A 27,932-nucleotide genomic window follows, 5' to 3' on the forward strand; every position below is an offset into this window, starting at 1 on the left:
GAGTTTTTATTGCAAAATGTTTACATATATTACAAAAGCAAAATGCTTATGTCACAAGGAATGAATTGAGTCAACCTCCACTTACAGCAATTGTATGGCACATGTATTTCCAAAATGAAACATTACATTACAGGGATAGAAATTCAACTAAGCAGCCAGTTAATCCTTTAAGACAGCAAAAAACCTATTTCCTTTCAGATAGCATTTTTATGTACAGTGTGCTCATGGGAACTTAACCCGTTATCAGAAAAAAATACTCCGGTACATATTGTTTGACAGTTTTGAATTTTTCTCCCAGCTCAATTTCAAGTGGCAATCAATATCATCTTGCTCAGAGTTAAAAACCTTTGCTTCCGCGTTTGTACTCATCAGGTATCCATATCAATAGTAAGTTCATAGAAGTGGGGGGCCAACTCCACAAGCCATGCTGGTTCAATGACGGTTATATCTTTCATGTATGCTTGGTTGGTGTGCAGTATTTCACAGAAAATTAACCTGAAAATAGCAGACTGATTAGTACAAGGAGAAAAATAAATGCAGATATTTAAGATTTTCCAAGATACAATTTCATCTGTTGCACGGAAACGCCCAATCCTCTCTTTAGAAAGTGGACGCTCAACCGAATTCGACAATAGCATTTAACTTGACAAGGACTCTATTCAACTTAATATTATCATAAATACATACAGATGGCATAAAAACATCACACACTGTGAAAAATGAGAGAGCTACCCTAAAATATTTTACAAAAAATGGAAATTTGGATTTAAAATTGGTGTAAAAAGCAACTATCCAGCAATAAGCAGAACAAATAAATTTTCTAATTTATTTACCATTATGGCAAGGTCATAGGCAGGATGAGGCAGTATTTGTTCCTGCTAAGCACTCCACAAATTGCATACTGCACATTTTTACAACGGCACTCAGGGTATAAATAATACTAAATGCTGCCAGTAGGATAAAACCATGCCAAATCATGAAAGACGACTCTTTATTACCACCTAGGTTTCATGGGAGCATAACACCTTCAGGTGAAGACATGAAGGAGTTACGTCGTAATAAAATATTCCGTGTGGGAAAGCAAATCTCTTTTTTCATCAGAGTGCATTTCAGCTCATAAAATTTGGTCAAATGAATTGAAAAGAGAGTTCTGAAGAGAGAATTGAAGAGTAAACATGTAGATGTTAGAAAGGTCAACCTTTAAATAAAAAACTTCAATGGAAATAATCAAGGGCTGACCTACTTGTACACAATAGAGATGTATTCACAGTTAAATGTTAAAAAAGAAGCAATTTCAGATATAAGTTAAACTTCTACAAGGCCATTATCCAGAATTCACTGCCATGAGCAGCATGTAACTTCTCTTGCCACAAAAACTGCTGCTGCCTGCTAGTAAAGACAAACAATTACAGAAGTATCTTTTCACAACTTGATTTAAGACATTACTCGCAAAATTGTTGCAACAATGGCAGCAAATATCGGAATCTTTCAAAATCTCACCATCAATGATATGTTGACATAATTGAAAAAAATGTCAATAACTTAATGACCATTACCACTTATTACTATTCAGATAACACCAATGTCGTGAATTAAATGATTTGTGCATTTGATGGTTTCTGGCTCGACTTGGCGGAAGTTCACCTTCATTAAATGAAGAACACAATCGATGGAAAACACAGTGGAAAAATACTTTGGGTTCTTGATTTAGTAATTAAATCATTTATTTATGGAATGGAAACAAGAATAAGAGCAAGGGGTTGGAATGAATGCTGGGTGGAATGAAGGGAGGTAGAATGTGCGCGGAATTGAAGAGGAGTTGATTGATCAAAGTGGGTTCAGGCGCTGCGTTGGATTGGAGCCTAAGAATTTGAGGGGTATTATGCCTGTGTCCATTCAAAACCTGAAGGGGGAAATTGGTGCACTACATAATAAGGTTAAAACCCAATCCAAAAACCCAACAGAAAATCAGTGTTAATAATTAGAGATAAGTTCAGGAAAATACTAGTTGAACCAGGAAAGAACCAACAGAGTTGGATGGAATATATCGAAGAACTGTATAGTAAAGAACGTAGGCCAGCAAGGTTAAAAATAGAAAGAGAATTGAAATGTAATGAAATAATTGACTTTGTAATTCCACACACTTTATTTAAAAACACGACCAGGTTTCGACGTTGAACGTCATCATCGAAACCTGGTCGTGTTTTTAAATAAAGTGCGTGGAATTACAAAGTCAATTATTTCATTACATTTCAATATGTTATGCAAATTCCATAAAGTTACGCCTGAGACAACAAATAGAAAGAGAATATGAGGTAGATGAAGCTAGCTTAGGTCCAGGCATACTCGACAATGAGAGAGAAAGAGCATTAAGGGAGATGAAATCAAATAAGGTGGTGGGGGTGGACAACATTCCTGCAGAACCACTGAAATGTTTAGGAAAATGTGGGAGGAAGAGGCTATATGGACTGATTCATAGTATCTATGAGGAAGGAATCTGGCTGGAAGACTTTGTGAGATCAGTGTTAGTTCCTATTCTGTAAAAGGTAAAGGCTACATGACGTGAGGACTACAGGACAATAAGTTTGATATCCCGCTTAGCTAAAGTTGTTCTCAGGATCATTAATAAAAGGATAGAGAGTATGGCAAATGATTACATAGGGGATGATCAGTTTGGGTTTAGGAAGGGGAGAGTTACGCGTAATGCCATTGCAGTTATGAGATTATTAATTGAGAGGAATATAGAACACAACCAGGAGGTATTTGCCTGTTTCGTAGATTTCGAAAAGTGCATTGGGAAAAACGAATGAGTGTATTGCAGAAAATAGGAATAGATTGGAGGGAAAGGAGGCTAATCCGCAACCTGTACATGTCTCAGACTGCTCAGGTGTGAGTGGGGAACGGGGAGTCCGGATGGGCAGTGTTAGGAAGAGGCGTAAGGCAGGGTTTGCCCATTGTCACTGTTGCTGTTTAACCTATAAGTGGAGTAATGATTAAAGAGGTAGAGGGAAGAACTGGAGGTAGGAATGAATGGGAATTTGTTACATCAGTTATGCTTGCTGATGATTAAGTTTTGTTTGCCTGTCAACAAAGGGATTGCAATCATTGCTGAGTGTATTGGAAATTCAGTGCAATAGGTATGGCATGAGAATAAATATAAATAAAATAAAGGTTACATGGTTTTCCAGAAAGAGAAAGGCGAAATTAAATGTGAAAACAAGGTAGGAAAAAACTAGATCAGGAACAACAGTTTATCTATCTGGTGTTTTGGGCCAAAATGGTCAAAGTGTAAGGAGAAGAATTGCATTAGCAAAAAAGCATTCACAAGTAAGAGGGTATTGATGACAGGGACGTTGATTATGAATGTTGACAAAGTCTCTTCAATACTTTGATTTGGAGAGTAGTTATGTGTGGAGCGGAAACATGGTCATTGAAGCAGGATGATAGGAGTACATTGGAGGCTTTTGAAAAGTGGATGTGGAGAAGAATGGAGATGTAATGGACAGAAAGGAAAACAAATGTGGAAGTGCGGGGTGTGGGGATAGTGGAGGAGATGCGATTGTTGGGAGAAATCATGAAGAGGCTGGAAAATGCATGCAAAGTATATTGACTGGCAGTGGGATGTTGAAGACTGATATAGAGGGGAGAATGTTAGACAAACTAGGAGGGGGAAGGAATAGGATGTTGGACGGGATGAAGGAAGGACACAGAGATGAAGAGAGGGGCTTGTAGAGAAGGAGAGAAAAGGGAAATGTACGGTTTTTGTGTCCATCCACAATTGGTGGACAACATGTAATAATAATAATTAAAAAGAATAATTTTTCATAAGAGAAAGCATATCACAAACCACTGAGGTTGCTCCGATGTGAAGAGAACTGAAGTTGGATGGATGTGAAGGTCTTGATTCCCTCTCACCATCTTGTAGACCCCTGAGTGGTGCAAATATGCTGCATTCGGGAAGAGACCTGCTGTGAGGCATCGCCGGACTACATCTGAGTTCCCTGAGCAGTCAAGAAATAGACCATTAATCAGTTAAAAATTTATTCCCTTAAAGCTACGCAATTGCAAATGCATTAAATTAGTTTAATTCATTGCAACTAACAAGAGGATGATGACCAGATTCAAAGACAACAGATTTCCTAGAGCTTCGGTCGTTGCATCACCCTTAATTACCTGATGACCAGGGCAATCTATACCCTTTCGCTTGTCTAGTCCATCTTGGGAATAGACAACCAATAGTTTAAGAGATATTCACATTTACATATTCTAAATATTTATTTTGGACATGACTGATAAGTCTGGTTATTATCTGGTTGAAAGAAGTAGGCATATGTGGCAGTGGTTACTTTTCAGCTCCAGTGGTATAGTTTGCAGGCGCAATGCTACCTTACAGGGTCAGTCCCAAAATTAAGTAGAATAAATACAGGAAAAAGTATGTGTTGCAGATCAAAGTACATATCACAAAAATTCTTCAAAATAGCACCCTTGTTTAACGTGTCGTACTGCAGCCAGGGGCAGTACGCTTGCTGGAAGGAATCGACAGGACGCTCGTGTTTGAGGCATCTTGTCACGACCTCTTGGATCAGCCTCTTTTTAATTCTTGGGCACTCAAATAAATCCGGAGGTGGCACATCAGGACTGTAGGACAGCAATGCCACCTTGCGCTCGGTCAGGGACTCGGAAGATGGCGTGGCGTGTTCGTGGGGCAGCCTCCAGCTGCTGGACATCTCCTTCCTTTTCCAAAGTCGCCTTTTGAGGACTTCTACGTAAAGTTTACCGTTCACCATCTGTCCCTGAGACACAAAATCTTTGAGAATAATGCCTTTGAGTTAAAAATGATGATGAGCATCCTTCTACTTATTTTTGAGACAAAATCTGTGTGAATTTATTGCTTTGTCAATTTTTATTTTCCAAATATTGTCGTCTTATAATTACTAGTCGTAATTTTTGTAACATTTTTCCCACATTTTGGATGGCAAATTCCAGATTTCTATATTTTTTGCTATTTATTTCTTCATACAGATATTGTAATACATTAAAATTATTAGCGTTGGCATTCTACCATTTGAGGTAGATTGTGGATGGACACAGGTTGAATAAATTGTCACCATTGTTGCTGAGACTCTTATGACTGAATTTTTCATTTGGCAAAAGACAACGCAAGCCTTGAATGAACCCTAGGTGTGGAAATATTAATTTCCTCCAGCTTCTCTAAGAAACCTGTGATTTATCCCCTGTGCCAGGAAATATGAAGCCAAAACCACTGATTACAGGTGCGCCTTAGGTCCGAAAAAAGGTTTCTCTCCATTGTTATTGAAACTCCTGCGAGTCGGAAAATATGACGCAACCTCAGAAGTTGATGATTGGAACAGCCAGCAAAGAAGCTGCAATGGAATCTGCTAAGTTTTTTGGATTTTTTCAAATCAGATGACTTTCACTGAAATCGTCCAATAAAGACATTACTCGGACACAGCTTTGTGCTCTTCCTTAATCAGTGCTGAAAATGTTTCCATAATGTCAAGGGTTATTTTAAAATGATTTTTTTGGAAATTGCATGATAACATTTCAATCACAGCCAAGAAGTTATAATTTATGAGGTCTTTAAAAAAATAAAAATTGTAATTTTCCAATTATGGATAATTTCACTGATCAATGCAATCCAAGATATGGAAATGGATTCTTTCCATTATTGCAACAGTATTACATCAACGAAATTGACAATTAGAAACCAGTTATAACAAATAGTTCCCCATGAAATAAAGGCGCTTTTAAAATATTTAACAAATGTAAAAGTGTTTATAACAAGCACAGAATTGTGAAAGCTTTAGTTTTCTCAATTGGATTTTAATTGAAAGATTTGATTTAACTTGAGGAAGTTATTGATTCTATTAATTAACATGTAACATTATCATCAAGCAGTTGCAAGGATAATGAACCTTGTGATGATGGTAGCACATTTATATTTTAATGTACAGAAGAAAATGAATGATAAGAGTCAAAATGATCTAGAAATCTTAAGCTTATGCTTAAAACATGATTGGTAACACAGATAAACATGCCATAAAAATTTACCAAAAAACTTCAGGGTTGTCATTGAAGTTGTCCTATGTTTAGAAGTCAAGAGTTCTAGTTGAAAATGAATTGAAATATGTTGTTTGTAAGAAATGATATTATTTGTTATACACAACCTAGATTGACTATTAAAGCATTATCATCCATTGCATCGGTCAGAACAAATCTTAATAATTGTACGTGCGAAGAATTCCCAGCATTGAATTGAGATGCAGAGTCAACTTTGGGTTGATATGCTGAGGCCAGAGAAGCAAAGCAATGCTTAGCAATTGGAAAAGTCACCTTTGCAGGACACGAGGGGGATGTGAAAGCGCTCGAGGAGCTTGGCCATGGACCTGCGAACTTGGGCAGCCCTGGCAATGGCCCTCCCATTCAGGAAGTTGTGGCGACACCACTCCTTGGCGTGGGCCCTCACTCTTGATGCCTCAAACACATTCAAGTAAGTGAGCAGATCACCCTCGGACACTTCAAACTTCCTCCTGGCCACCCGCGCCCTCACTGCCGCTCCCCCCCGCACGTGCCCGAACACGCTCTGCACCTGCAGCATTGAGATGATGGTCAGGATCTCCTCCGAGCATCCCATGTCACCTTCAAGAACAAACAGGACACAATCAGGGTGTTTACAAGGGAAGGAAGTGATGCCGTCCACTCTCACAAGTCTCGTGACACTTCCAAATGCTTTAGCTGTGCGTTGCGCACGGCAGGTGCCCAATTACCGGCTGGAGAATTCCCCAATTGGCATTCAAAACCCAGATTGACCCAGGACAAAAGAGATGAGTATAAAAAGGAATAGGATCAACACTAACAACGGCTTCTCAAATGCACACGCTCTTGGAGGAATTGAGAATTGAAGCATAGAAATCTAAAATTTCAATTCTGAAAGAATAAAAAAACCTAGAGTGAGCAAATGTTAAACTTCAAAGGTTTTGACAAAAAAGCACACTTGCAAAATCTGACACACAAAAAGACAAGCTTCTAAGAAACAAGGTGATGTTTGCTGAGTGAAATTTTCCAGTAAAGTAAAAAAACATAACTCTGTATCTTGTCATCTAATTTGGTGGAAAGATACATGGTTGTATTTTTTTCAATCCAGTGATAATGGATTTCCACAAAGTTATGCCTGAATGCACCGAACATAGCAAAATTTTCAGTTATATTTCCCGACAGTAATCCATCCCCATGTTTATAACCTTTCCCATTGTTACCTGTAATTTTCTTTCTTTTACATATATTTGAAACTAAAATCACAATATCTTATAATTGGGAACACATAGCGTAAAATAAAATTAAGTTTTTGTAAATCCCCAGGATACTCATTCCCCACATTTTGATTTTCAGATATCAAGTTAAGCACAGAATTACAAATGAATCCAAAATGTTCATTGGCACAACAATGAAACATTATCTTCCGAGCTGATTTCAGCTGAGTACTATTTCTACCAATATTTTGATTCCAAAAGAAATGCTATTTTATTCCTGCAAACCTGATATGGCAAGAGCCTTTGCAAAGAGAGGCTGCAGGGGAAATTCCGCCATTGTGGTTCCCAGTGGTTCCAAAAGCTCCCCCTGATCACCGATGGCGCCAAGGGCATAGCACAACTCGAGGGCAGCCAGGAGATTGCCGGCTGGTGGTGGAGAGGGGAAACTGAACCGCAGCACAGAATCTATGCCAAGTGCTTTCAGCTGGAGCACGGCTCCTGACAGATCGGATCGCTGCATCTCAGGGGGAGTGGCCACTTCGAGCTGACTCTCGAATGCCTCTTCGGTGAACAGCCTAAGGACACCAACAAAGCCCCAAATTAAAAAATGACAACATCAAAATACATTACTTACATCTATCAACCAGAGACCTGGAATAGCTTCACTCAAAACAATGGTTTTCTGACACATGAGAACAAAATGTCCAATTTGTTAAACAAGAAGAAATAGACGGCAGATAATTCTGTCTAAAATATTAAGGGTTTGATATGACTACGGTGTTTGACATTTGAATTTTATAACATGCAAAGCACACTAACTCCATAAACTAATCACTGAAAAGAGACTCTTGCAGCCAAATATTAACTTGGCTTAGCAAGAGAATGACTACACAACCTCACACTAAAAATAACCAGCCATCACTTCTAGGGAGTTTTCAATCGACAGACGAGCTCTTCCCACTCCTTTGGACAAGGGATACTCCAATACTTGCTTCCACCTCTTCCCACAAGTCCTCCTCAGTTTCCCTCATAGTCTCAGACAATTTACAGTTTCCCACCCCAGCTTTACTTTTGCAATTACCCTCCAAATTTGACACCTCAGCTCACATTGAACTCAACACTCAGGAGCAATCTCTCCACCACACCAGTTGTGGCCATCACGAAATGCTCCCTCCCCTTTCCACTCCCCATAAGGATAGAAGAGACTCCGTCCCCATCCCTCCATCTCGCCGCAAAATGAGGACGACTCTCAATCCATCTCCATTTGTGGCCCCCCCTGAAATGCACTTGTGATCTGACGCTATGTTATGCAATTAATCTTCAACTTTCATCCACCACACCCCTCATCCCATTATGAATCACAGCATAAATCTAAATGTCATTAATATCATTCCGAGTAGATACAAAATCTGATGCATTTTAAAAGAATTACACCCCCTTTCAAAAAGCCATGAGCCAGCACCAGCCATCCTCACTTGATCTCCCTCTTGCCTATGTCTCACCAAAGTCCCCTTCTTTCCTGAAATCCTTAAATCCTCACACCCTCTTCAAACCCTGCTCCATCCCTGCTTTCTTCCTGCCCTCTACAAACTCCCTTACACAATCTGCTACCTTTTCCAATCTTTCTATCACAAACACTGCTTCCCGCGGCAAATATTTTGATAACTGTTTCCCATTTAATTCATTTAAACCCTCCCTGAAGGCTCCTTACATGAAAATAGCCTTTTACATGAATGGAAGACAATATTATCATACGATTTGATGAGCAAACGGGTGTCCTAGTGCTCTCAAATGGGTGTTTACCTGGAGTACTTATGATTATGGGATGCCAAAAACCTGAAATGTACATTTAGTATTTTTTGAATTTGCAAAAGGCAATTTGGGAATGGTTTGATTGGAGCTTTGGTGGTAGTAATATATACAAACTCCAAAAGCTTGTTCAACTCTGGGCACTTGGGTCTGATTCAAAATGCATATGCCATATATATCCTGCTTTGAAAAAAATTAAGGCAATTCGCAATTTTAAAAATGAAGGAACCTCTTTGGAAAATTGGGAGATTTGGTCAGCATGTTGCACAGCTCTCCATGGGAATTGCCATGAGAAAATGACAATGAAAAATCCAACGAACCAATGTAAAAATGGCTCCTTTCCCTCACTATCGACCCTCAGCTGTTGTGTTCAGAAATACTTGCATTTCCACTCTGATGGGGCCTAAAAGAAGAGTTTCAAAAAGTGAGTTGAAAGCATTGTGCCATCGCGGGGTGGTCCAACGTAAACTCTCAGTAAGCATCAGTGATCAAGACGGGGGCTATTTTGTTTAGGGGAGGAATGGGGAGAGTGGGATTACCCTGAGACGGAGAGCAAGAGGCCTTCACTTTTCAAGCCAAGATTTAATCCATTTCATCAACTTCATAACGTGAATATTGCCAGCAAAGGCGCATCTGTCAAATGTCAAGTGGCTGCTAAAGATTCGAATGCATTCGTCTCATATGGGGAAATTAAAAATTTCAAACCTGAAAAAGTCTTCATAACTGATGAGACAAGTTTAGCAGTGAAAGATAAATTTATCCTTTGATTTGGCACGAATACAACAGGAGATTTTAAAGGCAATTGGGTACAAAGTGGAAAAAACTGAGGACACTGAAGGGCCAAATCAAAAGTTGCCCCCTGTATTCTAGCAAAGCCAGGATCACCAAAAGACTGCGTTCACTGTTTTGAAAATCGCTCCGTTTGTGAAGTGATAAAAGGACCCAAAGGAAAAAATCTCATATTTAAGGAGCTCCTAGTGGTTGATCCAGGTCATCTCATATCTCTTGCTTATCCTGATATTAAAGTTGAATTCTCACCGACGAATACACTTAACCTATTCAACCCTTGGACCAGACTGTAATTGCAACCTCTTGAGTCATATTGCACCTGCAGAGGTTCAGCCGGGATCGAGATGGTGCAGTGGCTAACGTGCTGGCTTCCCACCCAAAGGGCCCAGGTTTGAATCCCGGTGGTGGCAGATCTTTTTCAGTGGTATCCCAATTCCTATTTTGGGTGCTTTGTGGAGAGCACGCCATTCGTCGGATGGGACGTTAAACTGCAGACCCCTTGGTGCCTTTTGTTCAGAGAAGCTAATGCCAACTCTGGGTTTCTCTCCACCCTTCATCCATTCCTATCCATCACTAATGACGCATATGACCTCAGCTGTTGGTCACCTCCCCTTAAACTACTCCTAGAAGTTCACATAAAATACTTTCAATGTTGAAAGCAATTGTTTTTAGAGATGCAGAAGTGAAACAGTGAACTGCCCCTGGAAAACTCTTTGGTTAGACATTGTTCTCGACTTCCAAGCTCTTCCAGATAATACAGAGGAAATTAGGGCAATAGTATAGCAGAACAAATCAGGATTGATGGTTGTGCAGACACAGGAGAGAAAGTCAGGCCAAGGAATCTTTCAGTCCCATGCCCAAGAGGGTCACTGAATAAGCAGTCCAGTGGTTCAACCGTTCAAGTGAAGAGAGAAACCCAGGGATGAAGAGAGTGACCCAGAGCCTAAGTTAACGGTAGAATGCCTGTTAAAAAATTCAGAAGCAGAGAGAAGATTAAAGGGAATCACCATTGGAATTTGATCTTTCAGTGGACAGGAGACTGAGGTTTAAGATGAATTTAGAATGTACTCTAGCTCTCTGTGCAAAACCTCATTAGGAGTTTAAGCACTATAAGCCTATCACAAAGTTACCTTGCCTGTCTAATGCTCTTCCCTCCATCACAGTCTTCAACATTCCATCGCCAATCAGACTTCTCAGAGCGAAACTTCTTCCTTTGTTCTCCTATTGGTTCACTTCACCTTTTCCAACACTCTCCACATCCAAGCCTCAAAAGCCTCCAATCTCTGCCCATAGCCTTGCTTCAATGATCACGTCTCCACGCCAAATAAAACACGGCTCTGTATGTAATTAACAATAAGTTTCTCAGCATCCTTAACACAACGTCCCGGTCATCAATTCCCTCCTCCATGCGAGAGCTTCTCTACCTAATGCAATTCTCCTTCTCATGCCCATACTACTTTGATCACCTTGGTCCGAGACACTTATGAGATAGGTAAACTGTTTCACCTGCTCTAGTTTTTCCCCTTCATCTTTAAGTCTCACTTAGCCTTCCTCTTGCTCAAAAGCCTCTTTTGTGACCTTCATTATGTTGATTCCCATTCTATTCCTACTACTTGAATATGAGCAAAAATTTCCAACTATTTTGAATATGAGCAGAAATTCTGGTAATCACTTGGTTGACTGGCTGACCAAAGCTTGATCATCTGACTCATCTTTATATTTCATAGATTCCACCACTCTCACTCCTTCCTCCAGCTTTCTTTAACATAACCTCTGCATATACAAGCATAAGTCAATAAATAATTCGCAAATGCCAGCAAGACAAATGCAGAAGCTGTTACGAACATTTCATTGGGAATGCTTGGAACTACTGCTACTGCACAGTCCTGACTCAACCCCCAGTGATTTCCAACACTTCACGCCCCTAAAAAATCATTTTGGTGGCTTTGGCGTTTTGAAAATGATGATGCCATAGGCCGAAGAGGTAAATTGTTGGCTTTGTGACAGCAAACAAAAGACTTATTTGCTGCCACCAATCAAGAAGAAAAGACTTGTAAAGAGATGAAATAAGTATCTGAATGCACAGGTTGAATATGTATAATGCACTTTCATTGATTCTACCCACCTTCTTGAAATGTTCATAAATACCCCTCATTTGACTTAATGCTCTTTCTACTACACCCTAGCTGCAACTCACAATTTCTTCATCCGTCTTCATTGGTTTATCCTTTCATGAATCTGATGCCACACTTCATAAGTACTAAATTTTGACCCAAATCTGTACCATTTTCTAGGAAACTGTGAATTGATTATGCTGCTCCAAAATCTAGTCATCCCTTGTTCCTAAACCATAGTTCCCTCCCTCACTCCCTTTGTCCACCACCATGTTTCAATGCCCCTTCCCATGTTTTCTCCCAGAGATGTCTGCAATCATTTCCTTTAACTGATTGTCTCCCTATCGACTTCTTCCTCTTGCTGGTGGCAAGTTAACCTGAACAATGACCATGCTTGCTGGTTAATTCTACTAATAGTATTCCATCAGTCGCTTCCTCATCGCTGCTCCCAACATTATCCTAGCATTCCAAATCCATATTCTTACAACTTCAGTTCCCTTCTGTCTCATTGTCTCCTGTGGGTTTCGATTCTGGTTTGTATTTTGCGAGGTGATGACCTCACAGAAGCCCTGCCAGACACAACACAGCCCTTTGGGCTCTATCCCGTGCTTGTCAGGATTGATCAATACCCCTCAATGGCTGCATGGGATACAATTCATTGAGGTGATCTCCTGTTCCCTTCCTCAATAGTTTTTCACATGACACCATAATATAAATGACCACCCCACTGGGGACAGGAGCTCCACCGAGGAACAAGTGCTGTGCAGACTACCTTTCGTCTAGATCCTACCCTTTTATCTATCTGGCGAAGCTGGCCTTACCAGCAGCAATTGTCATTGGTCCCATCCACACTGCTCTTGAGGTCATCACAGAGCACAAGCCATTCCATCATGGGTCCGTTGGGAGGAAAACAAATCCGTACAGCAATTAGGAAATCCTCTGAGGGAGGTAAAGGTTATCACAGCCGCAACACAATATACAGGCAAGATAGGCATTTCATCAGAAAAACATTTTTTCATGAATGGTTTGGAAACATCATACAGCACATGAGGTCAATTAAGTGGTGCCGCTGCCGGCCACCCATATAATTTTATAATGTTTCACGATGAAATGAGTTATAGCCAAAACATTTTTCTTTACCAACAAAATAAATTTTATCTTGTTTTTCCAATTGATAATCAAACATACCAAGGTTTTCAAAGGCAAAAACTTTCAAAAACAAATTACAAACTATAAATGTATAACTTAGATTTGACATACAATGAATGTGTTAAATGAAATCCCTAGGCTGTCACCCGGTGATACGGAATTAGGCCTCTTGTCAATCGCCAAAGCTTCGGGAATATTTTGACCTAGTTGCTTAAGAGACTTAGATTGCATTAGTTAAACTAACACTATTCAACAGCTGTGAGATTCCCCACGTTTCCAAAATAGCCTGAATAATTAGTGAAGTTATCATTAAATACGTAGCCTTTTTGCAACCCAATTTCTAATATGACTGTATTAGATACAACTTGACTCAAATGACAACTTCCATTTACGTATTTGGCCGGCAACATTCAACCACTGACCCACACAAGTTGAACACCACAACTAAAATTCTTTTGCACTTCCCCTTTCCTTGGGAATGCCTCGGTAAACAATGGAAGCTCATTAAATCAAGACTGTAATGTTCACCATTGATTTCACCATCATGTCAATGCTCACCAAGAATAAGTGGCAATGCAAGCACACCAGGAATGCCAGTGAGTGCGTGTACCTGTATGCTTTCCCAGACTGCACCCTGCCCGCTCTTCCCGCACGCTGGTTGGCCGATGATTGTGACTCGGGGACGATCACCAACGAATCGGAGTTGGTGGAAGAGTTGAACCACCTCTGTTTCACAAAACCACAGTCCACCACTAAACACATCAACAAAGGAATGCTGGCCAGTTAAAACAGGAATGAACAAAAATGCACACTTTCCTTTGTCTTCTTTGGCCCATTCATACATTCCTGGTATTCCATTCCAAAAATGTGTGCATAGCATGTTTGAGAGACTTGAAAAATGAGCACACTTCATAGCAATCAAAACTCAATGCATGGACGTACATGAAAATTTATCGAAAATTATAAATTAGAAATCACTTCAAAAAGGAATTTGCTTTCAACGAAAAATGATTCAAGGTGCACGTATTATGTTTTTCACAATACAAGATAAAAGCAAAAGCTTACACAATCATACTTTGTAATTACTTTCACAAATTGATGCTAATGAGTCATTTTTCTCACAAATTTATGCCTCGAAATAACTCCAACTTAGGTTCATTTCAGTCAGAAACCAATCGCAGAAGATCGATTTGCCTGGAAGAAACGTGTAACTTGGTGACCACGGATAACTGAGCAGATAAGATACGGTGGCTCTCCAAAGGAAGAACACAACACAAGTACCCACAAAAAATGAAGATGAGAAAACCCTGTGCAATAAATAATGGCAAAGAGTCATTGAAGGGTCGAAGAAGGCAAAGGGAGAGTGGAATGCAAACTGCGGTGAAGAAGTCAACGCCGACAGGAACTTGAATGGTGTTTCACCAAAGGTGCATCTGAGCCAGTGAAGAGTCAATCCTGAAAAAGAAACAATTGAATCCAACAACATCAGAGATGAAAATATGAAGACCCTGATAGGAGATGTTAGACACCATTAACAGGTGGAAGGAGTAAATCAAAGAATTCTATCAGGGGCTGAAACCAATGAAAGATGGGGCAGTGAAAGGCCAAGGCATGATGGATGACTGTGGCTCAGATACACCCAGAAAAGATTGTGGACATGCTTGGTGGTATTTATCCTTGAACAATGGGCAAGTTTGATGGTTCTGCTTTTACATCTATTAGCCATATTCCATCAATGTTTAAAATTCTCCTTCCTCCCTTTTTGTTTAATATATATATATATATATATATATATTGCCTGCATTCACTGGCTCTCTCCCCATCGCTATATATCACTCTATAGCTATCACTCCAGCAATCCCCACCATCCTTCCATCTCACCTCGGATTAGCCTAAAACATTCACGCGGAATGGGTCCAGCCAATTCAAATATCACGATAATGACCTTCACGAAAATGAGTGGCCAACCACAGGGACCCTACTCTGCACACGTGAACAAGTCAGACTGCTGTCGGACTCGTTATTCAGATGTGAGACACCATTGGGTAAACTTAGGTCTAAACCTTATCATCGCAATCGAAGTGACTGAGAATCTAGATGAGCAAATTAGCATCAGAATTTGCTTCAAATTTGGACATTTACACACAGAATCCATTCCTATGATTAATACAGCCTCTTTGGACCAAGAAAGTGTGGTCCATCACGAGTACACTCCTCCAGCTTAAACAATACCTAACCAGCAGTACGGCATCAATGAATGTTTGTTGATTTTACAGAGATTTTCTTAGACCTCTCCAGCAGTAGTAGTAATTAGGTGAGTTGACCAACAGCAGACCTCTATACGTCATTTCTTCGTGATGAAGCTGCCTTCTATCATCATGTAAGTGAAACACTCTACACCAAATTGTTTACGTGTTAATTGCTACCCTCAGACCTGCATTTAATGCCTAACCACAGATACCATTACCAAAGCATTGGTTCATGTTTTTGTTTATCTGTAGATATTTGAAATGCCTCAGACAGTTTAAAATCGATTTGATTTGTTTTCTTAATGTAAAATATGTGAAAGTGGTCCAAATTCATCACCACATTAAGGAAGTGTAAGGGGAGAACACATCGGGTGATGGAGCGTTAAGAAAATGGGTTTGAGCATTTAAAGATTGCCATACTAATGCTCAGGTAGAAAGTGAGCAATCATCCGTCATCAGTCAAGACTTGGTGCAGGCAGTGGATGCAAAAATCAAAGAAGAGATATGTCTTATGATTTCGTATTAGAACGCCTGAGTAGCGCGGGGATCGAGATGGTGCGGGGGCTAGCGTACTGGCTTCCCACCCAGAGGGCCCGGGTTCAAATCCCGGCGGTGTTGAATATTTTTCAGAGGTATCTCGATCCCTGCTTGAGGTGCTTTGTGGAGGGCACTTTGAGTGAGTACGCCGTCCGTCGGATGGGACGTTAAGCCGCGGACCCCTTGGCGCCTTTCGTAAAGAGTAGGCTAATGCCGACGCCGGGTTTCTCTCCACCCTTCATCCTTTCCTATCCATCCCCTATGGCGCAAATGACCTCAGCTGTCGGTCGCCTCCCCTCAAAACTACTACTACTGAGTAGCGCTCATGTGGGAAAACACCCAAAATGCTGACTGAGGTAACGAATCCAATCGAGTCGCCAGCGCTTTGACTCTCTTCGAGAGAGATAGAGACAGTCGGGTGAAGCAGTGTTGAGCCAAACAGGCACTGGCGACAAAACATGAATGGTATCATAATAATACACCACGATTAAAACCGCAATCCATACAACGGCGGAATTCAACATCACCCAAGAGAGTGGAATTCCAACAAACCATTTCATCCTGAAGAACCATGTGCACTGCGTTTTGGTAAAGGCAGGGGGCGTTGCCTGTGGACACATTGCCTCAGGTAAATTACAAGACAAATTAGGAGTCCTTAACTAAACTGAGAAGAACAATCCAAAACAAAAGATGTGGTGCGCTAAGTAAGGGGATTGTTTTGCTTCATGAAATTGCATCTCCACGTGTGGCTCATCTAAAACAAGACCTCATCGCATCATATGGCTAGGAACAACTTGATCAATCCCTACATAGCCATGAGCTAGCAACAAGGGACTACCACACTTGGGAAAGCACCTTTGTGCTCAGCACCACTATGATGACTCATAATGGCTCTTCTAAAGCGGTCGGAAAAATAGGTGGCAGATTTCTATGAGAATGGAATTCAGAAGCTGAATGTGCGACATGATAGAAGTCTAAATATTGGTGGAAATTATTTGAAAAATACATCAAGGTACAGGCTTTTATTTTTTTTTTAATTTTTAATATACAGGTACTTATTTTTTTATACAAATACCTCCTGTAAAACTATCCTATTAGTACCAATATATTTTTTATAAGTGTTAGATGAAAAATTTAAACCTTACCATACACAATACCAGGAATTGTTACAGAGGTTTCTGCTATATTTGTTGCAACAACCACTTTTCGTAATCCTCTGGGTGTGAACCTGAAGGCTTTCAGTTGCTCTGAATTGGGCAGCGATCCATGCAGTGGGGTGACAAGTAATTTCACTGAAAGAAAAAAAAAAGCAGTAAAAGATTGAAAGCGTAACACTTTTCATTTTGAAGCACCTGCTCAACACAGCTAAGAGACAGCCTCATCTTTAGGACATGGACAAATGTTCACGATTGAAATGCAGACTGAATAGTAGCCAGATCCAACATCTTCAGATTGAAACTAACATTCCAAAAATATGACAGAATGAGAAGAAGAAAAAAATAATGATTTTAGCATTTATAATTCAAGTTTCTAGGGCAAAAGCTAAAGCAGGTGGAACAGTTTACGTATCTCAGAAGAGTTTCGGTCCAGGGTGGTCAAAGTGGTGAGGCCCTAAAGGGGATAAGAAGAGTCTTATGCAAAGATGCGTTCACTAAGAGGGTGGAATTGATGATAGGGTTTAGGGATGTTAAGACTTAAAAACTTTGGAATGGAATGCGATTACCATTGTGTTGAAACATAGTCATTGAAACAAGATGATAGGCATAGATTGGGATCTTTTAATTTAAGATGTGGGTGTGTAGTATGATGGAAAAGGTAAAATGCACAGAAATGAGAGCAAAGAAAGAAGTACTAGATGAGGAAGGGGAGGAGAGAGTGTTGCTGGGAGAAATCCAAATGAGGCAGGAAAGGTGAGTCATTTGCTTGGTGGTCAAATGTAAAAGACTGATAGAAGGGAGGACACTGGGCAAGCAAGGTAGGGGCAGGAAAAAGCATGTCGTACGGAATGAAGGGAGTTGTTATGCATGCAGAAATGAAAAACAATTTAATATTGAGTGGGCTGTCAAGTTAGTCAAGGTCAAGAAATGTAGAAAAGCTTAGCGTTTCCATTTCAAACCTAACATAAATGGTAGATGTTCCACCGGTACTAACCTGGTGATATCATATCATGGTGTTGTACCAATGAAAATTCTCTGGAAAAGTACATTGCTTCTTTCTATGTTATGAATAAATACAACTTCCATGAAGTGATGCCCAAGCCATAGTTTATTCTCCTTCTCATTACTGACAATAAACGGCCAGTGCAAGGCTATCCCGCTAGATATAGCTAATAGTCATCACAATCGTCAGGCTAGCACAAGCATGTCTTTGAGAATGATGGCCATGCACCCTCTAAAACTTACATCCATCGGTTCCACTGGATCTCGCTTGCTGTGAGAGCAGGGACACCACACCCTCCACCTCGTCCATTCCCGTGAGGAAGGCAAGCACATCACCCCTCGGCTCCGATGTGTGTATCTTCATCACTGTTTCCACCACTCCTTTCACGTAATCGGCCACGGGTTCTTGGAGATACAAAAAACAAGTATTTATTGTAGCCATGAAGTGCTCCTAGTAGCATGGGCAGGATTATCTCCATGTAATGTAAATAGTTAACATTCCATTTAACTGGTTAAAATTATTTTATTTTGCCATTTCAGAAAACAAGATTGCTGACACCACGCAAAATGTTTTTTCACAATTAATAATGAAAGTCTGATACCTAGTACGACTATGACCATGGCAGTAATAAGATCTTTACTAATACTGCAGAAGAATGCATGGTCATTTTGTTTCCAATTTCTGCCTTCAGATTGCTAAGTGATAATGCGTAGTACTCTCCCATTATTGTTTCGCCTTATCGAAGATATTCAATGAACACTTTTCCATAACTTTCCCAAGAAACAGTCGCCATCATCTTCCCGGCAAATGGAACCATACTTGCCTTTCCCAGGGAAGGTTCACCCTTTGCAGTCCACTGTTTTGACTGTTCTTTCATCTTGGAAGGGTGGTGGTTTCCAAATTTCATCTACACTTATGAATTCACGAAAACTTCTGACTTGCTTTGCCTGCACCACTCCAACAGGGCTGTGGAAACTTTCATTCAAATGCATTTTTAGTCCAAAGTGAGCAAACTTGGGAACCTAAGCGTGGATAGCTTATGCATGCCCAATTCTTCAGTCAATGTGTAACAAATGCATTCTTTTGATATGCCCATAGGAGGTCATAGCCAATACAGACATGTGCCTAATTTGAGGAAGACCTTCCAAAATCCTACTCCTTTGTCGGCTTAACAAAGAAATGCTGGGAAACATATATCAAGCTAAAAGGAGTTTATGTTGAAAAACTAAAGAAATCTAAGTAAAATCATTTGTTTTTCTGCTTTTTCCTAAGGACTTCTTAATCGACCCATACAGAAAGCATTTTTTTCTGGTGAATCTTGGGGAACATATATTATAGATTGAAGTTATACTCAGCCCAATGGCGAGCACAGGATTGACTGGAGACAAGAATTAAAAGTAATTACTCCCGATTCTTGCAGTCACAATACCACAAAATGCACACAATACTGTTTCTACAGTGCATACATCTGGTAGAAAAAAGTGATTAATTATAGAAATAGTGGCACTCATGTAACATGAATTGCAAAATGCGACATTTTAACTAAAAAGCAATATGCTTCAAACCAAGGTATCCGGGGATCGAGATGGTGCGGGGGCTACCGTACTGACTTCCCACCCAGAGAAGGCCCGGGTTCAAATCCCAGCAGTGTTGAATATTTTTCAGAGGTATCTCGATCCCTACTTGAGGTGCCTTGTGGAGGGCACTTTGAGTGAGTACGCCGTCCGTCGGATGGGACGTTGAGCTGCGGACCCCTTGGCGGCTTTCGTAAAGAGTAGGCTAATGCCGATGCCGGGTTTCTCTCCACCCTTCATCCTTTCCTGTCCATCCCCTATGGCGCAAATGACCTCAGCTGTCGGTCGCCTCCCATAAATACTACTAAATACTACTACCAAGGTATCCATCTACTGATGCATAGAAATTGCTGCACATCTTTTATTTTCAGTCTTCAGATTTTTTCTCCTGAGAACTCACTTTCTATTGTTCCACTTGAGTCTTTGTTGAAGTTGATTTTTTAAAGTCTTTTCAAATTTCCTAATGCATATTTTTCACGCTGAACTATTATCTCACGAAATTCTCTCAGCAAATGGCACTTTATTTTTCTTTATCACATACACAATCCTCCAACCTGAAACATTTGTGGCACAGATGCCTAAGAATTTTTAAAAATTTATTCATAAGTTTATTATTTTGGTAATAACACTGTCCGGTGATTCCCCAGTTAAATAATTTTGAAGCAGACTTCTGCATTCTTCACACAAGCCCAAGATGATCACGTCAATAGTTGTTTCCACAATTGGTTGGTAGAATGGCATCCATATGCCCTGTTGGCGCATCACTCCAACTTTCTTCCCTCTCTGGCACAGTGCCTCCTTTCCAGCTTCACCTCCGCACTTGAGCCGGCAAAAATATTTTCCATTTTTTCCTCATAGCATGTAGGCAAATGCATTTCATTCAACCTATCGGGATCCCTCACGCACGAGGGTTGATATTTATATACTGAGCCTTGACAACACTTAAGTGCTTTAGGCGCCAACTGGCATTTCCATCTGAAATTTTGATCCTTTAAACGCTAACTTTCTTCAGAACATTTTGTCGTTTGATCGTAACTTTTGTTGTTTACGGTGACTTGAAAATTTTGTCTCAGCGAAAAAATGGAGTTACTCCTAAAAATGGATTTAGTTGCTATGACTTTTTACAACTTTCGACGTGGATTATCAAGACAGGAGTGCATCGATCAACTTACTCCCACATTTGACGTTGAATCCCGCATAATTTGACAAAAACTCAAAAAGATGCTCGTGTCAATTGGTGCAAAGAAATGCTCATGAAATACAATCGCGACGAATCAAAAGCTGTGAATGACATCTACCCAGGTGACGAATCTTAAATCTATGAGTACGAGCCCGAAAATAAACAGCAATCCACTGTACGGGTCTTCCAAGACGAGCCGAATCCGACAAAAGTGATTCGTGCATGAAGCACATCGAAGCAAATGATCGCCTGTTTCTTCGGAATTACTGGACATGTGGCAACCGTACGATACATTAAATCAACGTAGAACCGTGAATTCCGAATGGTACGTACAGGAGCATTTGTTTGCCAGAAGTGCTTGGTTAAATACGGAAAAAGAATCGGCAGCGAAGGACCATTCTTCATCATGGCAATGCAAGCTCTCTCAGATCGGCTGAAACAACTACCTACGTATTTGACTGGCCAAAACGTCGAATTGGTGGGTCACCCACTGTACAGCCCTGATTTATCACCAAATGACCTCTTTTTACTCGTCTATAAAGAATCAATTGCATGGCCAATCGTTTTCCGGCGCCTGAAGAAGCCGTTGATGCATTCAAAAACCATGTTTTGGAGGTATCTCAATCGGAGTGGAACGAAAGTGCTCCGAAAATTGGTTCGAGCGCATGCAAAAGTGCATTGATTATCATGGAGAATATTTCGAAAAACAATTAACCTATTTTCAACAATAAATTACAGTATTTTCATTACTAGGCTCAAAATATAAAAAGCAACCCTCCTGTATCTGGACAAGGAACACATGCATGTTCAATTTTGGCATTTTGATGTCGGAGACGAAAGGGAAGAAATAAATAATTTGACGAAACACCAGTAGCTGAGAGCTTTCTTCCACAATATTCACAGACTGTACACAAGATTTGTTGAACTATCCCAAATGGGAGAGTTTTGTGGACACAGTCAAACTAGGTTTGCTTCTCTTGAATAATCCCCAAAGCCTTGGGAATTTCCCAAAATATTCTATCTGATTCTCTTCATTCACAAAATTGAAAATGTCTTCAAATATTACAATGTTTTTCTCACAAGTCAATTTTCCCACTTCACTGGACGATGAAATTTCAGTAGCATGCATTCAAAATTTCATAAATTATTTATGCCAAGAATATTTAACATTGTATTTCCACACTGAATTACTAATATTAAATTCAAATGAAAACATGATTTCACTAATTGCAGCACCATCTATGCTATGCATTGCATGAATCATGCTGGATCTGCAAACCTAGATACTGTGTACACAAAGGAAGAAGATGACTGCATTATTTTGCACAAAAGTTCACTGGCAAATCTCAACTTTTAAGTTCCATCATTAATAACTTTAAAAAATATATTTTTTGGGCCAATTTTAATTTGCCTTTTCATAAGTGCTGACATAAGTGCATATGTAATCTCTCATGGAAGAATAGGTCAAATGACATAAGAGAAATGTGACAGGTGATTAATTGGCCAGCAGTTTATTTTTTGTGTTCATTGGGGTGGTTTCGCTAATTTCAAGTAATTTGTAAAGGTGTCTTAAATTTATATGATTTAATTTATAAAAAATTTAAATGATTTATTAATGAAAAAGTATTTTAATAAATTAGCTTTGATAATAAAATTCTCACATTTCAACTGTACCCTTCCAAGGATTACACCATTCATTTGTTCATCACAAATCCTTAATAGTATACTTTTTTGAATGATTCAACAAATTAACACAATTTTTTTTCATAATCTAGGGAAATGATTTTCTCAATTTTTAAACATGGAAATAGAGGATTTACCTTTCACATAATGTATGTCCACAGGGTAAAGTCGGCCCTCGACACTCATGATTGTAGCAGTATCGTCATCCTCATTTCTAGTTCTGTTATAATTGAAAAATATTTTCAATTGGTTTGCATCAACAGTCGCAGAAGAGATGACCAGCTTTAGTTTTTTATTTTTCTGAATGAGGGAAAAAATTGTCATAAAATATACAAACAAAGATAACACTATGTGATTCATGCTACAGAAACATTACTTACTTTGAGAATTTTTTTGAGCAATCCCAAGACTATATCAGTATTCAACGTTCTTTCATGAACCTCATCCAAGATTATTACACTATAATTTCGTAGAAGTGGATCAGCCATCATTTCTCGCAAAAGAATGCCTTCTGTCATGTACTGTGAAAGTGAAAAGTTGAGTAAAAGAAGTTATCCAAGACACTAAAAGGTATTTCACTGGCTTATAACAAACTAGTCATGATATGCATGATAACCTTGATTTTAGTTGTGTCCGGATCAAAGCAGTCATCGAATCTGATGCTATAGCCGACTAGCTCTCCGAGGGCGCTGCCCTTCTCCTCTGCCACCCTGCTCGCCAAAGTGGTGGCTGCGACCCTCCTTGGTTCGGTGACCCCAATTATCTTTCCATCGTGCGCCCACCCCGCTTCCAGCAAATACTACGGCAAATTAATCAAGGCTTATCATCAGCACAAACATATTCAATGACCATGATTGAATGGCAATGAAACAATGACCATGATACACATTGGATAAAAATAAAGTAAAGGAGGCCTAACAATTTCAAATTATTTTATTAAATATAAAGGGCTCCAAAAGCCACACAATTATTTGCAAGAGCTTGTGCCGAGATCTATATATAAATTCAGACCTTCCTCCCCTCAGGAAAATATTCCATGACTCACAGTTTTCAGCAAAGGAATTCCTTATCTACATATTATAACGTCGAAACTAGCAACCAAGGCATATAATGAATCAGAAAAGAATATAAATAGAAACAAAACAGATTAAGACTGACGACAACGTTAAAAAACATATAAAGTTTTAAGTACTTCAGTATATCAGTTTTAATGAATTATTGCCCTCGTGAGACTTAGGCTCATCAGAGAATTTTTTAAACAGCAGGAGACTCAAGATTTTTGGATCCATACCGCTTATTTTTGAGCACACCCAGAAAGGTGCAAAGAATCACTCTGCCCTGGTGGGTGCTGATGCAGGTCAGAGTTCATTTCATAATCAGAAAGAATATTTTTGCTTAGAGTGGGACAAATTAATTTACTATTGGTATTCCACCAGTTAAGGTGGATATAGGATGGACAAATCCTATACCATTGTGCAAAAATACATTTATTTGCCCCTCCTAATAAAATGCACAACATAGTAGCCGATACTACAATAAGTCCCTCTTCAATTCTGCGTACCTCCTCTCTTCATTCCATCAAACATCCCTTCCTTTGCATTCATCTTCCCTGCCCCTTTACCATTCCTCCCTCTCCTCCCCTTTCCTCCCCTCTTCCTCCATACCTAGCACTTCCTCAATTGTTTCCCTTCTTTCTGCCCACTTCACCCTCCCTAATCCTTCATACCCACATTTCAAATGCCTCCAATCTACGTCTATCATCCTGCTTCACTGACCATGTTCCAGCACCGTACATAACTACGCTCCATATCAAAGTTTTAACAAGCCTTCTCTTAACATCCTTCCAAGGTTTGTATTAAAAGTTTCAGTAACATTTTTTTCCTGATGTGTGCATGAAGTGCTGAATTCAGACCGTGGGATAAGTGTGTGCATGATTGCAGATGGGACCCAAAATGCCATCAAAGAAGTTTGCACATGTACCCTTAAAGGCCTTCCGGAATCAACTTACCAGGGAGTCTTTGAGCCATCGCCTACCAGGGAGCCATGGAAAAGGCAAAAGTGTGCTCAAGGGATGTACTTGGAAGAATTTTGAAGCATTGAGTAATATCTGAAATAAATCTATTTTCCCAAAACTTTTCATGATACTTTTTATAAAAACCATGTATTCAACGTCCCTGCCATTGACTCCCTTCTAGTTGCGACTACTTCTATGCCCAACACAATTCTTCTCTTTATATCCCCACTACTTTGACCAGTTAAGTCAAAAACACTTTGAAGATATGCAAACTGTATTACCTACTCTAGATTTTCCCCTCCTATTATAACATTTAACTTAGCCTTTCTCTTTCTGGAAAACCACAAACTCTTTGTTTTGTTTGCATTTATTTTCATGGCATACTTATTGCACTGATTTTCCAAGCACTCAGCAATGTTTGCAAACCCTTAGTTGACAAGTAAATAAAAGCTTAATAATCAGCAAACGCAACTGATTTTATGAATTCCCTACCGACTTTCATTTCTATCTCCAGTTCTTCTCATGCCTCTAAAATCATTTCCTCCGTATACACCTTTAACAGCACCAGTGATAACAGAACACCCTGCCTTACACCTCTTCCTAACACTGCCCATCCAGACTCTCCCTCCCCCACTCGCACCTGAGCAGTCTTAGAGTAATGTGCAGGTTGCAGATAAGCCTCCCTTCACTACAATCTATCCCTATTTTCTGCAATACATTCATTAAAATTCAGTATAGTGTAAGTTTCCACGATAGCTCAAGTGGTTAGAGCATCAGCCCAGCAAGTCATAGGATCTGTGGTTCATGTCCCAGTCAAGGAAAACTTTTAGCGCATGTCATCTGCTATATTCTACCTTCCCCACCAATCCATTTTTTATCTTTTATAAATGTCCCTATCCCTGTTCCTTATATCTATACCCATGAGTATGAAAGTACAAGGAGCACAGAACCACAACTTCATCACTAACCTTTTTCGCAAATGTCCCTCCATTACTTTCAAACGCCTCACTAATTTATCAGACCTCCTCAAATCAACCAAAACCCTAATCCCACCCCTCTCTGACCTGCTTTTCAACTCTCTCCCACCAATTCCCTACTCCTCATGCACCTCCAACACTGTTGTTTACCTTACGAAGTGCAGACAATGCCTTCCCATCTATATTGGACAGTGTACCACACCCCTAAATATTAGAATCAATAACTACTGGGCCTCATGCAATGATTCTTCCCCGATTGGGATGCTTCCGATCCAAAAACACACCACCAAACATAACATTCCCTTTGATAAATGCTATAGTCCCTCCATTTTAGCATCCCTCCTACCCTCTACTCAAACACAAAACCATTGAGCAGGTGTATATCTGGCTCCTCAATTCCTAAAAGGAGCCAGGGTTCAATATCAGACACTAATCACCCCAATCTACTGAAGTTTTTACCTCCCATCCACTCCCAAACTTTCCATATTAATCCCACACTTTCAAACCTTCCCCTCCCATACCATAACCTGCCTTCCTCTTCTATCCAGCATCCTCACCTCTTGAAACCTTCTCAGTTCCCTCTTTCCCCAGAGGAAAGTGGTTGGGCCACCAAAATTTTGGACTTAGTGTGAGTTTTATTTGCATGTACCCCTAAATATATATACACATGCATGCATATACACGCATTTACATAGAATACAATCAGGACATATTTGCCTGTTTTGTAGATTCTGAAAAAGCATTTGATAGAGTAAATTGGGAAAAACTAATCAGTATATTGCAGAAAATAGGAATAGATTGGAGGGAAAGGAGGCTAATCCACAACCTGTACATGTCTCAGACTGCTCAAGTGTGAGTGGGGAACGGGGAGTCAGGATGGGCAGTGTTAGGAAGGGGTGTAAGGCAGGGTTGCCCATTATCACCGTTGCTGTTCAACCTGTATGCAGAGGAAATGATCAAAGAGGCATGGGAAGAACTGGAGGTAGGAATGAAAGTGGGCGGGGAATTTGTAAAATCAGTTAGGTTTGCTGATGACCAAGCTTTAGTTTGTCAGTCAGCCAAGGGGCTGCAAGCATTGCTGAGTGAATTGGAAATTCAGTGCGACAGGTATGGTATGAGAATCAATATTAATGAAACAAAGGTTATGCGATTTTCTAGAAAGAAAAAGGCCAAGCTTAACATTAAAATAGGAGGGCAAAAACTAGAGCAGGTAGAACAGTTTACGTATCTCGGTAGTGTTTTGGACCAACACGGTCAAAGTAGTAGGGACGTAAGGAGAAGAATTGCGCTAGCCAAAGAGGCTTTCACAAGGAGGAGGGAGTTGATGACAGGGACGTTGAGTAAGGATGTTAAGAAAAAACTCGTAAAAACTTTTATATGGAGCGTAGATATGTACGGCATGGAAACATGGTCATTGAAGCTGGAGGACAGACGTAGATTGGAGGCTTTTGAAATGTGGGTGTGGAGAAGAATGGAGAAGGTGAAACCTACCATAACCGGTAGATTACCTTAAAATAATAATAATAATACAAACTCACATACCCGGTGTTTCTCAGAGTGCAGCCATTATATATTTAGAGAAAAAGGCCTACTTAGAGCAACGAGGCCTTATGTTTTAGCATTCGAAGTACTCCTCTTGAAACCTCAGACACTTATCCCAGCTTCTCTACCTCTTTTCAAAACTATCAGCTGTCTTTTATTGGAATGTTTATGCCATGACTGACATGTTATACCATGAATGGAAAACCATAATATTATCAAGGATTATATTCTTTTATGAACCACTTGTACCCAGATGCGATCGACGAAGGCGATTATAACAGATTAAATACATTACGCTTCTTTCTCTGTCTCAAAAACAAGCATCCATGCAGTTGCTTATAATACACATTACCATTTGATTGATCTAAGACCTACCTAAAGAAGGTCGGGACATGGACAGATACACACGGGTACTCACATGAAATATTTTTTCACGGGAATGAAAACATCCACTGGAAAAGTCAAAAAAACTCCGAAGAATCTTGATTGGAAAATGGTAATACTAACCTGGGGAATTTGAGTGCTCTTTCCAGACCCAGTTTCACCGACAAGGATCAATGTTTGATATTTTTCCAAGAGATAAATTATGTGATTCTTGTTTTGAAAAATCGGCAACCTTTGCCGCTGTTGGTCCAACGATAGCGACACATTCGGATTATAAAGAAAAGTAGTTGACTGGTTGGTGTCAAGATCAGATTTATCTTCCTCCCAAGAAGATTCCACCGGTGGTTTTAAAAATCTTGGAACCCTGCTAGTGGACTGCATGATATAATTTAAAAATTAACACGAGAAACAAACATTAACTTCTTTCCATCACTCAGTCAAACCACCTCCGTGCCGTGTTATTCGTTGACTACCGCAGAGACATCAGTCAGCTGCAAGTA

General features: G+C 39.9%; 1 protein-coding gene across 1 annotated transcript; it reads right to left on the reverse strand.

Annotated features, from left to right (window-relative positions):
* Positions 1-19: 19 nt before the first annotated feature.
* LOC139695402 (probable ATP-dependent RNA helicase DHX35) lies at positions 20-27,869 on the reverse strand. The gene is made up of 11 exons (XM_071594136.1): positions 27,556-27,869; positions 23,132-23,314; positions 22,896-23,036; positions 22,653-22,815; positions 18,321-18,482; positions 17,064-17,210; positions 13,743-13,884; positions 7,557-7,846; positions 6,355-6,660; positions 3,848-4,001; positions 20-495 (listed from the first exon to the last, which is right to left on the reverse strand). The coding sequence occupies exons 1-11, from the start codon at positions 27,811-27,813 to the stop codon at positions 369-371; spliced, it is 2,073 nt and encodes a 690-aa protein (XP_071450237.1). The 5' UTR covers positions 27,814-27,869; the 3' UTR covers positions 20-368.
* Between the last annotated feature and the right edge of the window lie 63 nt (positions 27,870-27,932).

This window comes from Hetaerina americana, unplaced genomic scaffold, assembly GCF_022747635.1.
Source record: "Hetaerina americana unplaced genomic scaffold, ioHetAmer1.1.p SCAF_6, whole genome shotgun sequence".
Lineage (NCBI taxonomy): Eukaryota > Metazoa > Arthropoda > Insecta > Odonata > Calopterygidae > Hetaerina > Hetaerina americana.

What these genes read in the sequence shown, in the direction of transcription:
- LOC139695402 (XM_071594136.1), bottom strand. Translation starts at nt 27,813, where the DNA reads ATGCAGTCCACTAGCAGGGTTCCAAGATTTTTAAAACCACCGGTGGAA. An exon ending in AATTCCTGGTATTGTGTATG is followed by an intron (nt 13,885 to 17,063) that starts GTAAGGTTTAAA and finishes TGATGTGTTTAG; the next exon opens with TGGTGGACTGTGGTTTTGTG. An exon ending in CAGTCTGGGAAAGCATACAG is followed by an intron (nt 7,847 to 13,742) that starts GTACACGCACTC and finishes TGGTGTCCTTAG; the next exon opens with GCTGTTCACCGAAGAGGCAT.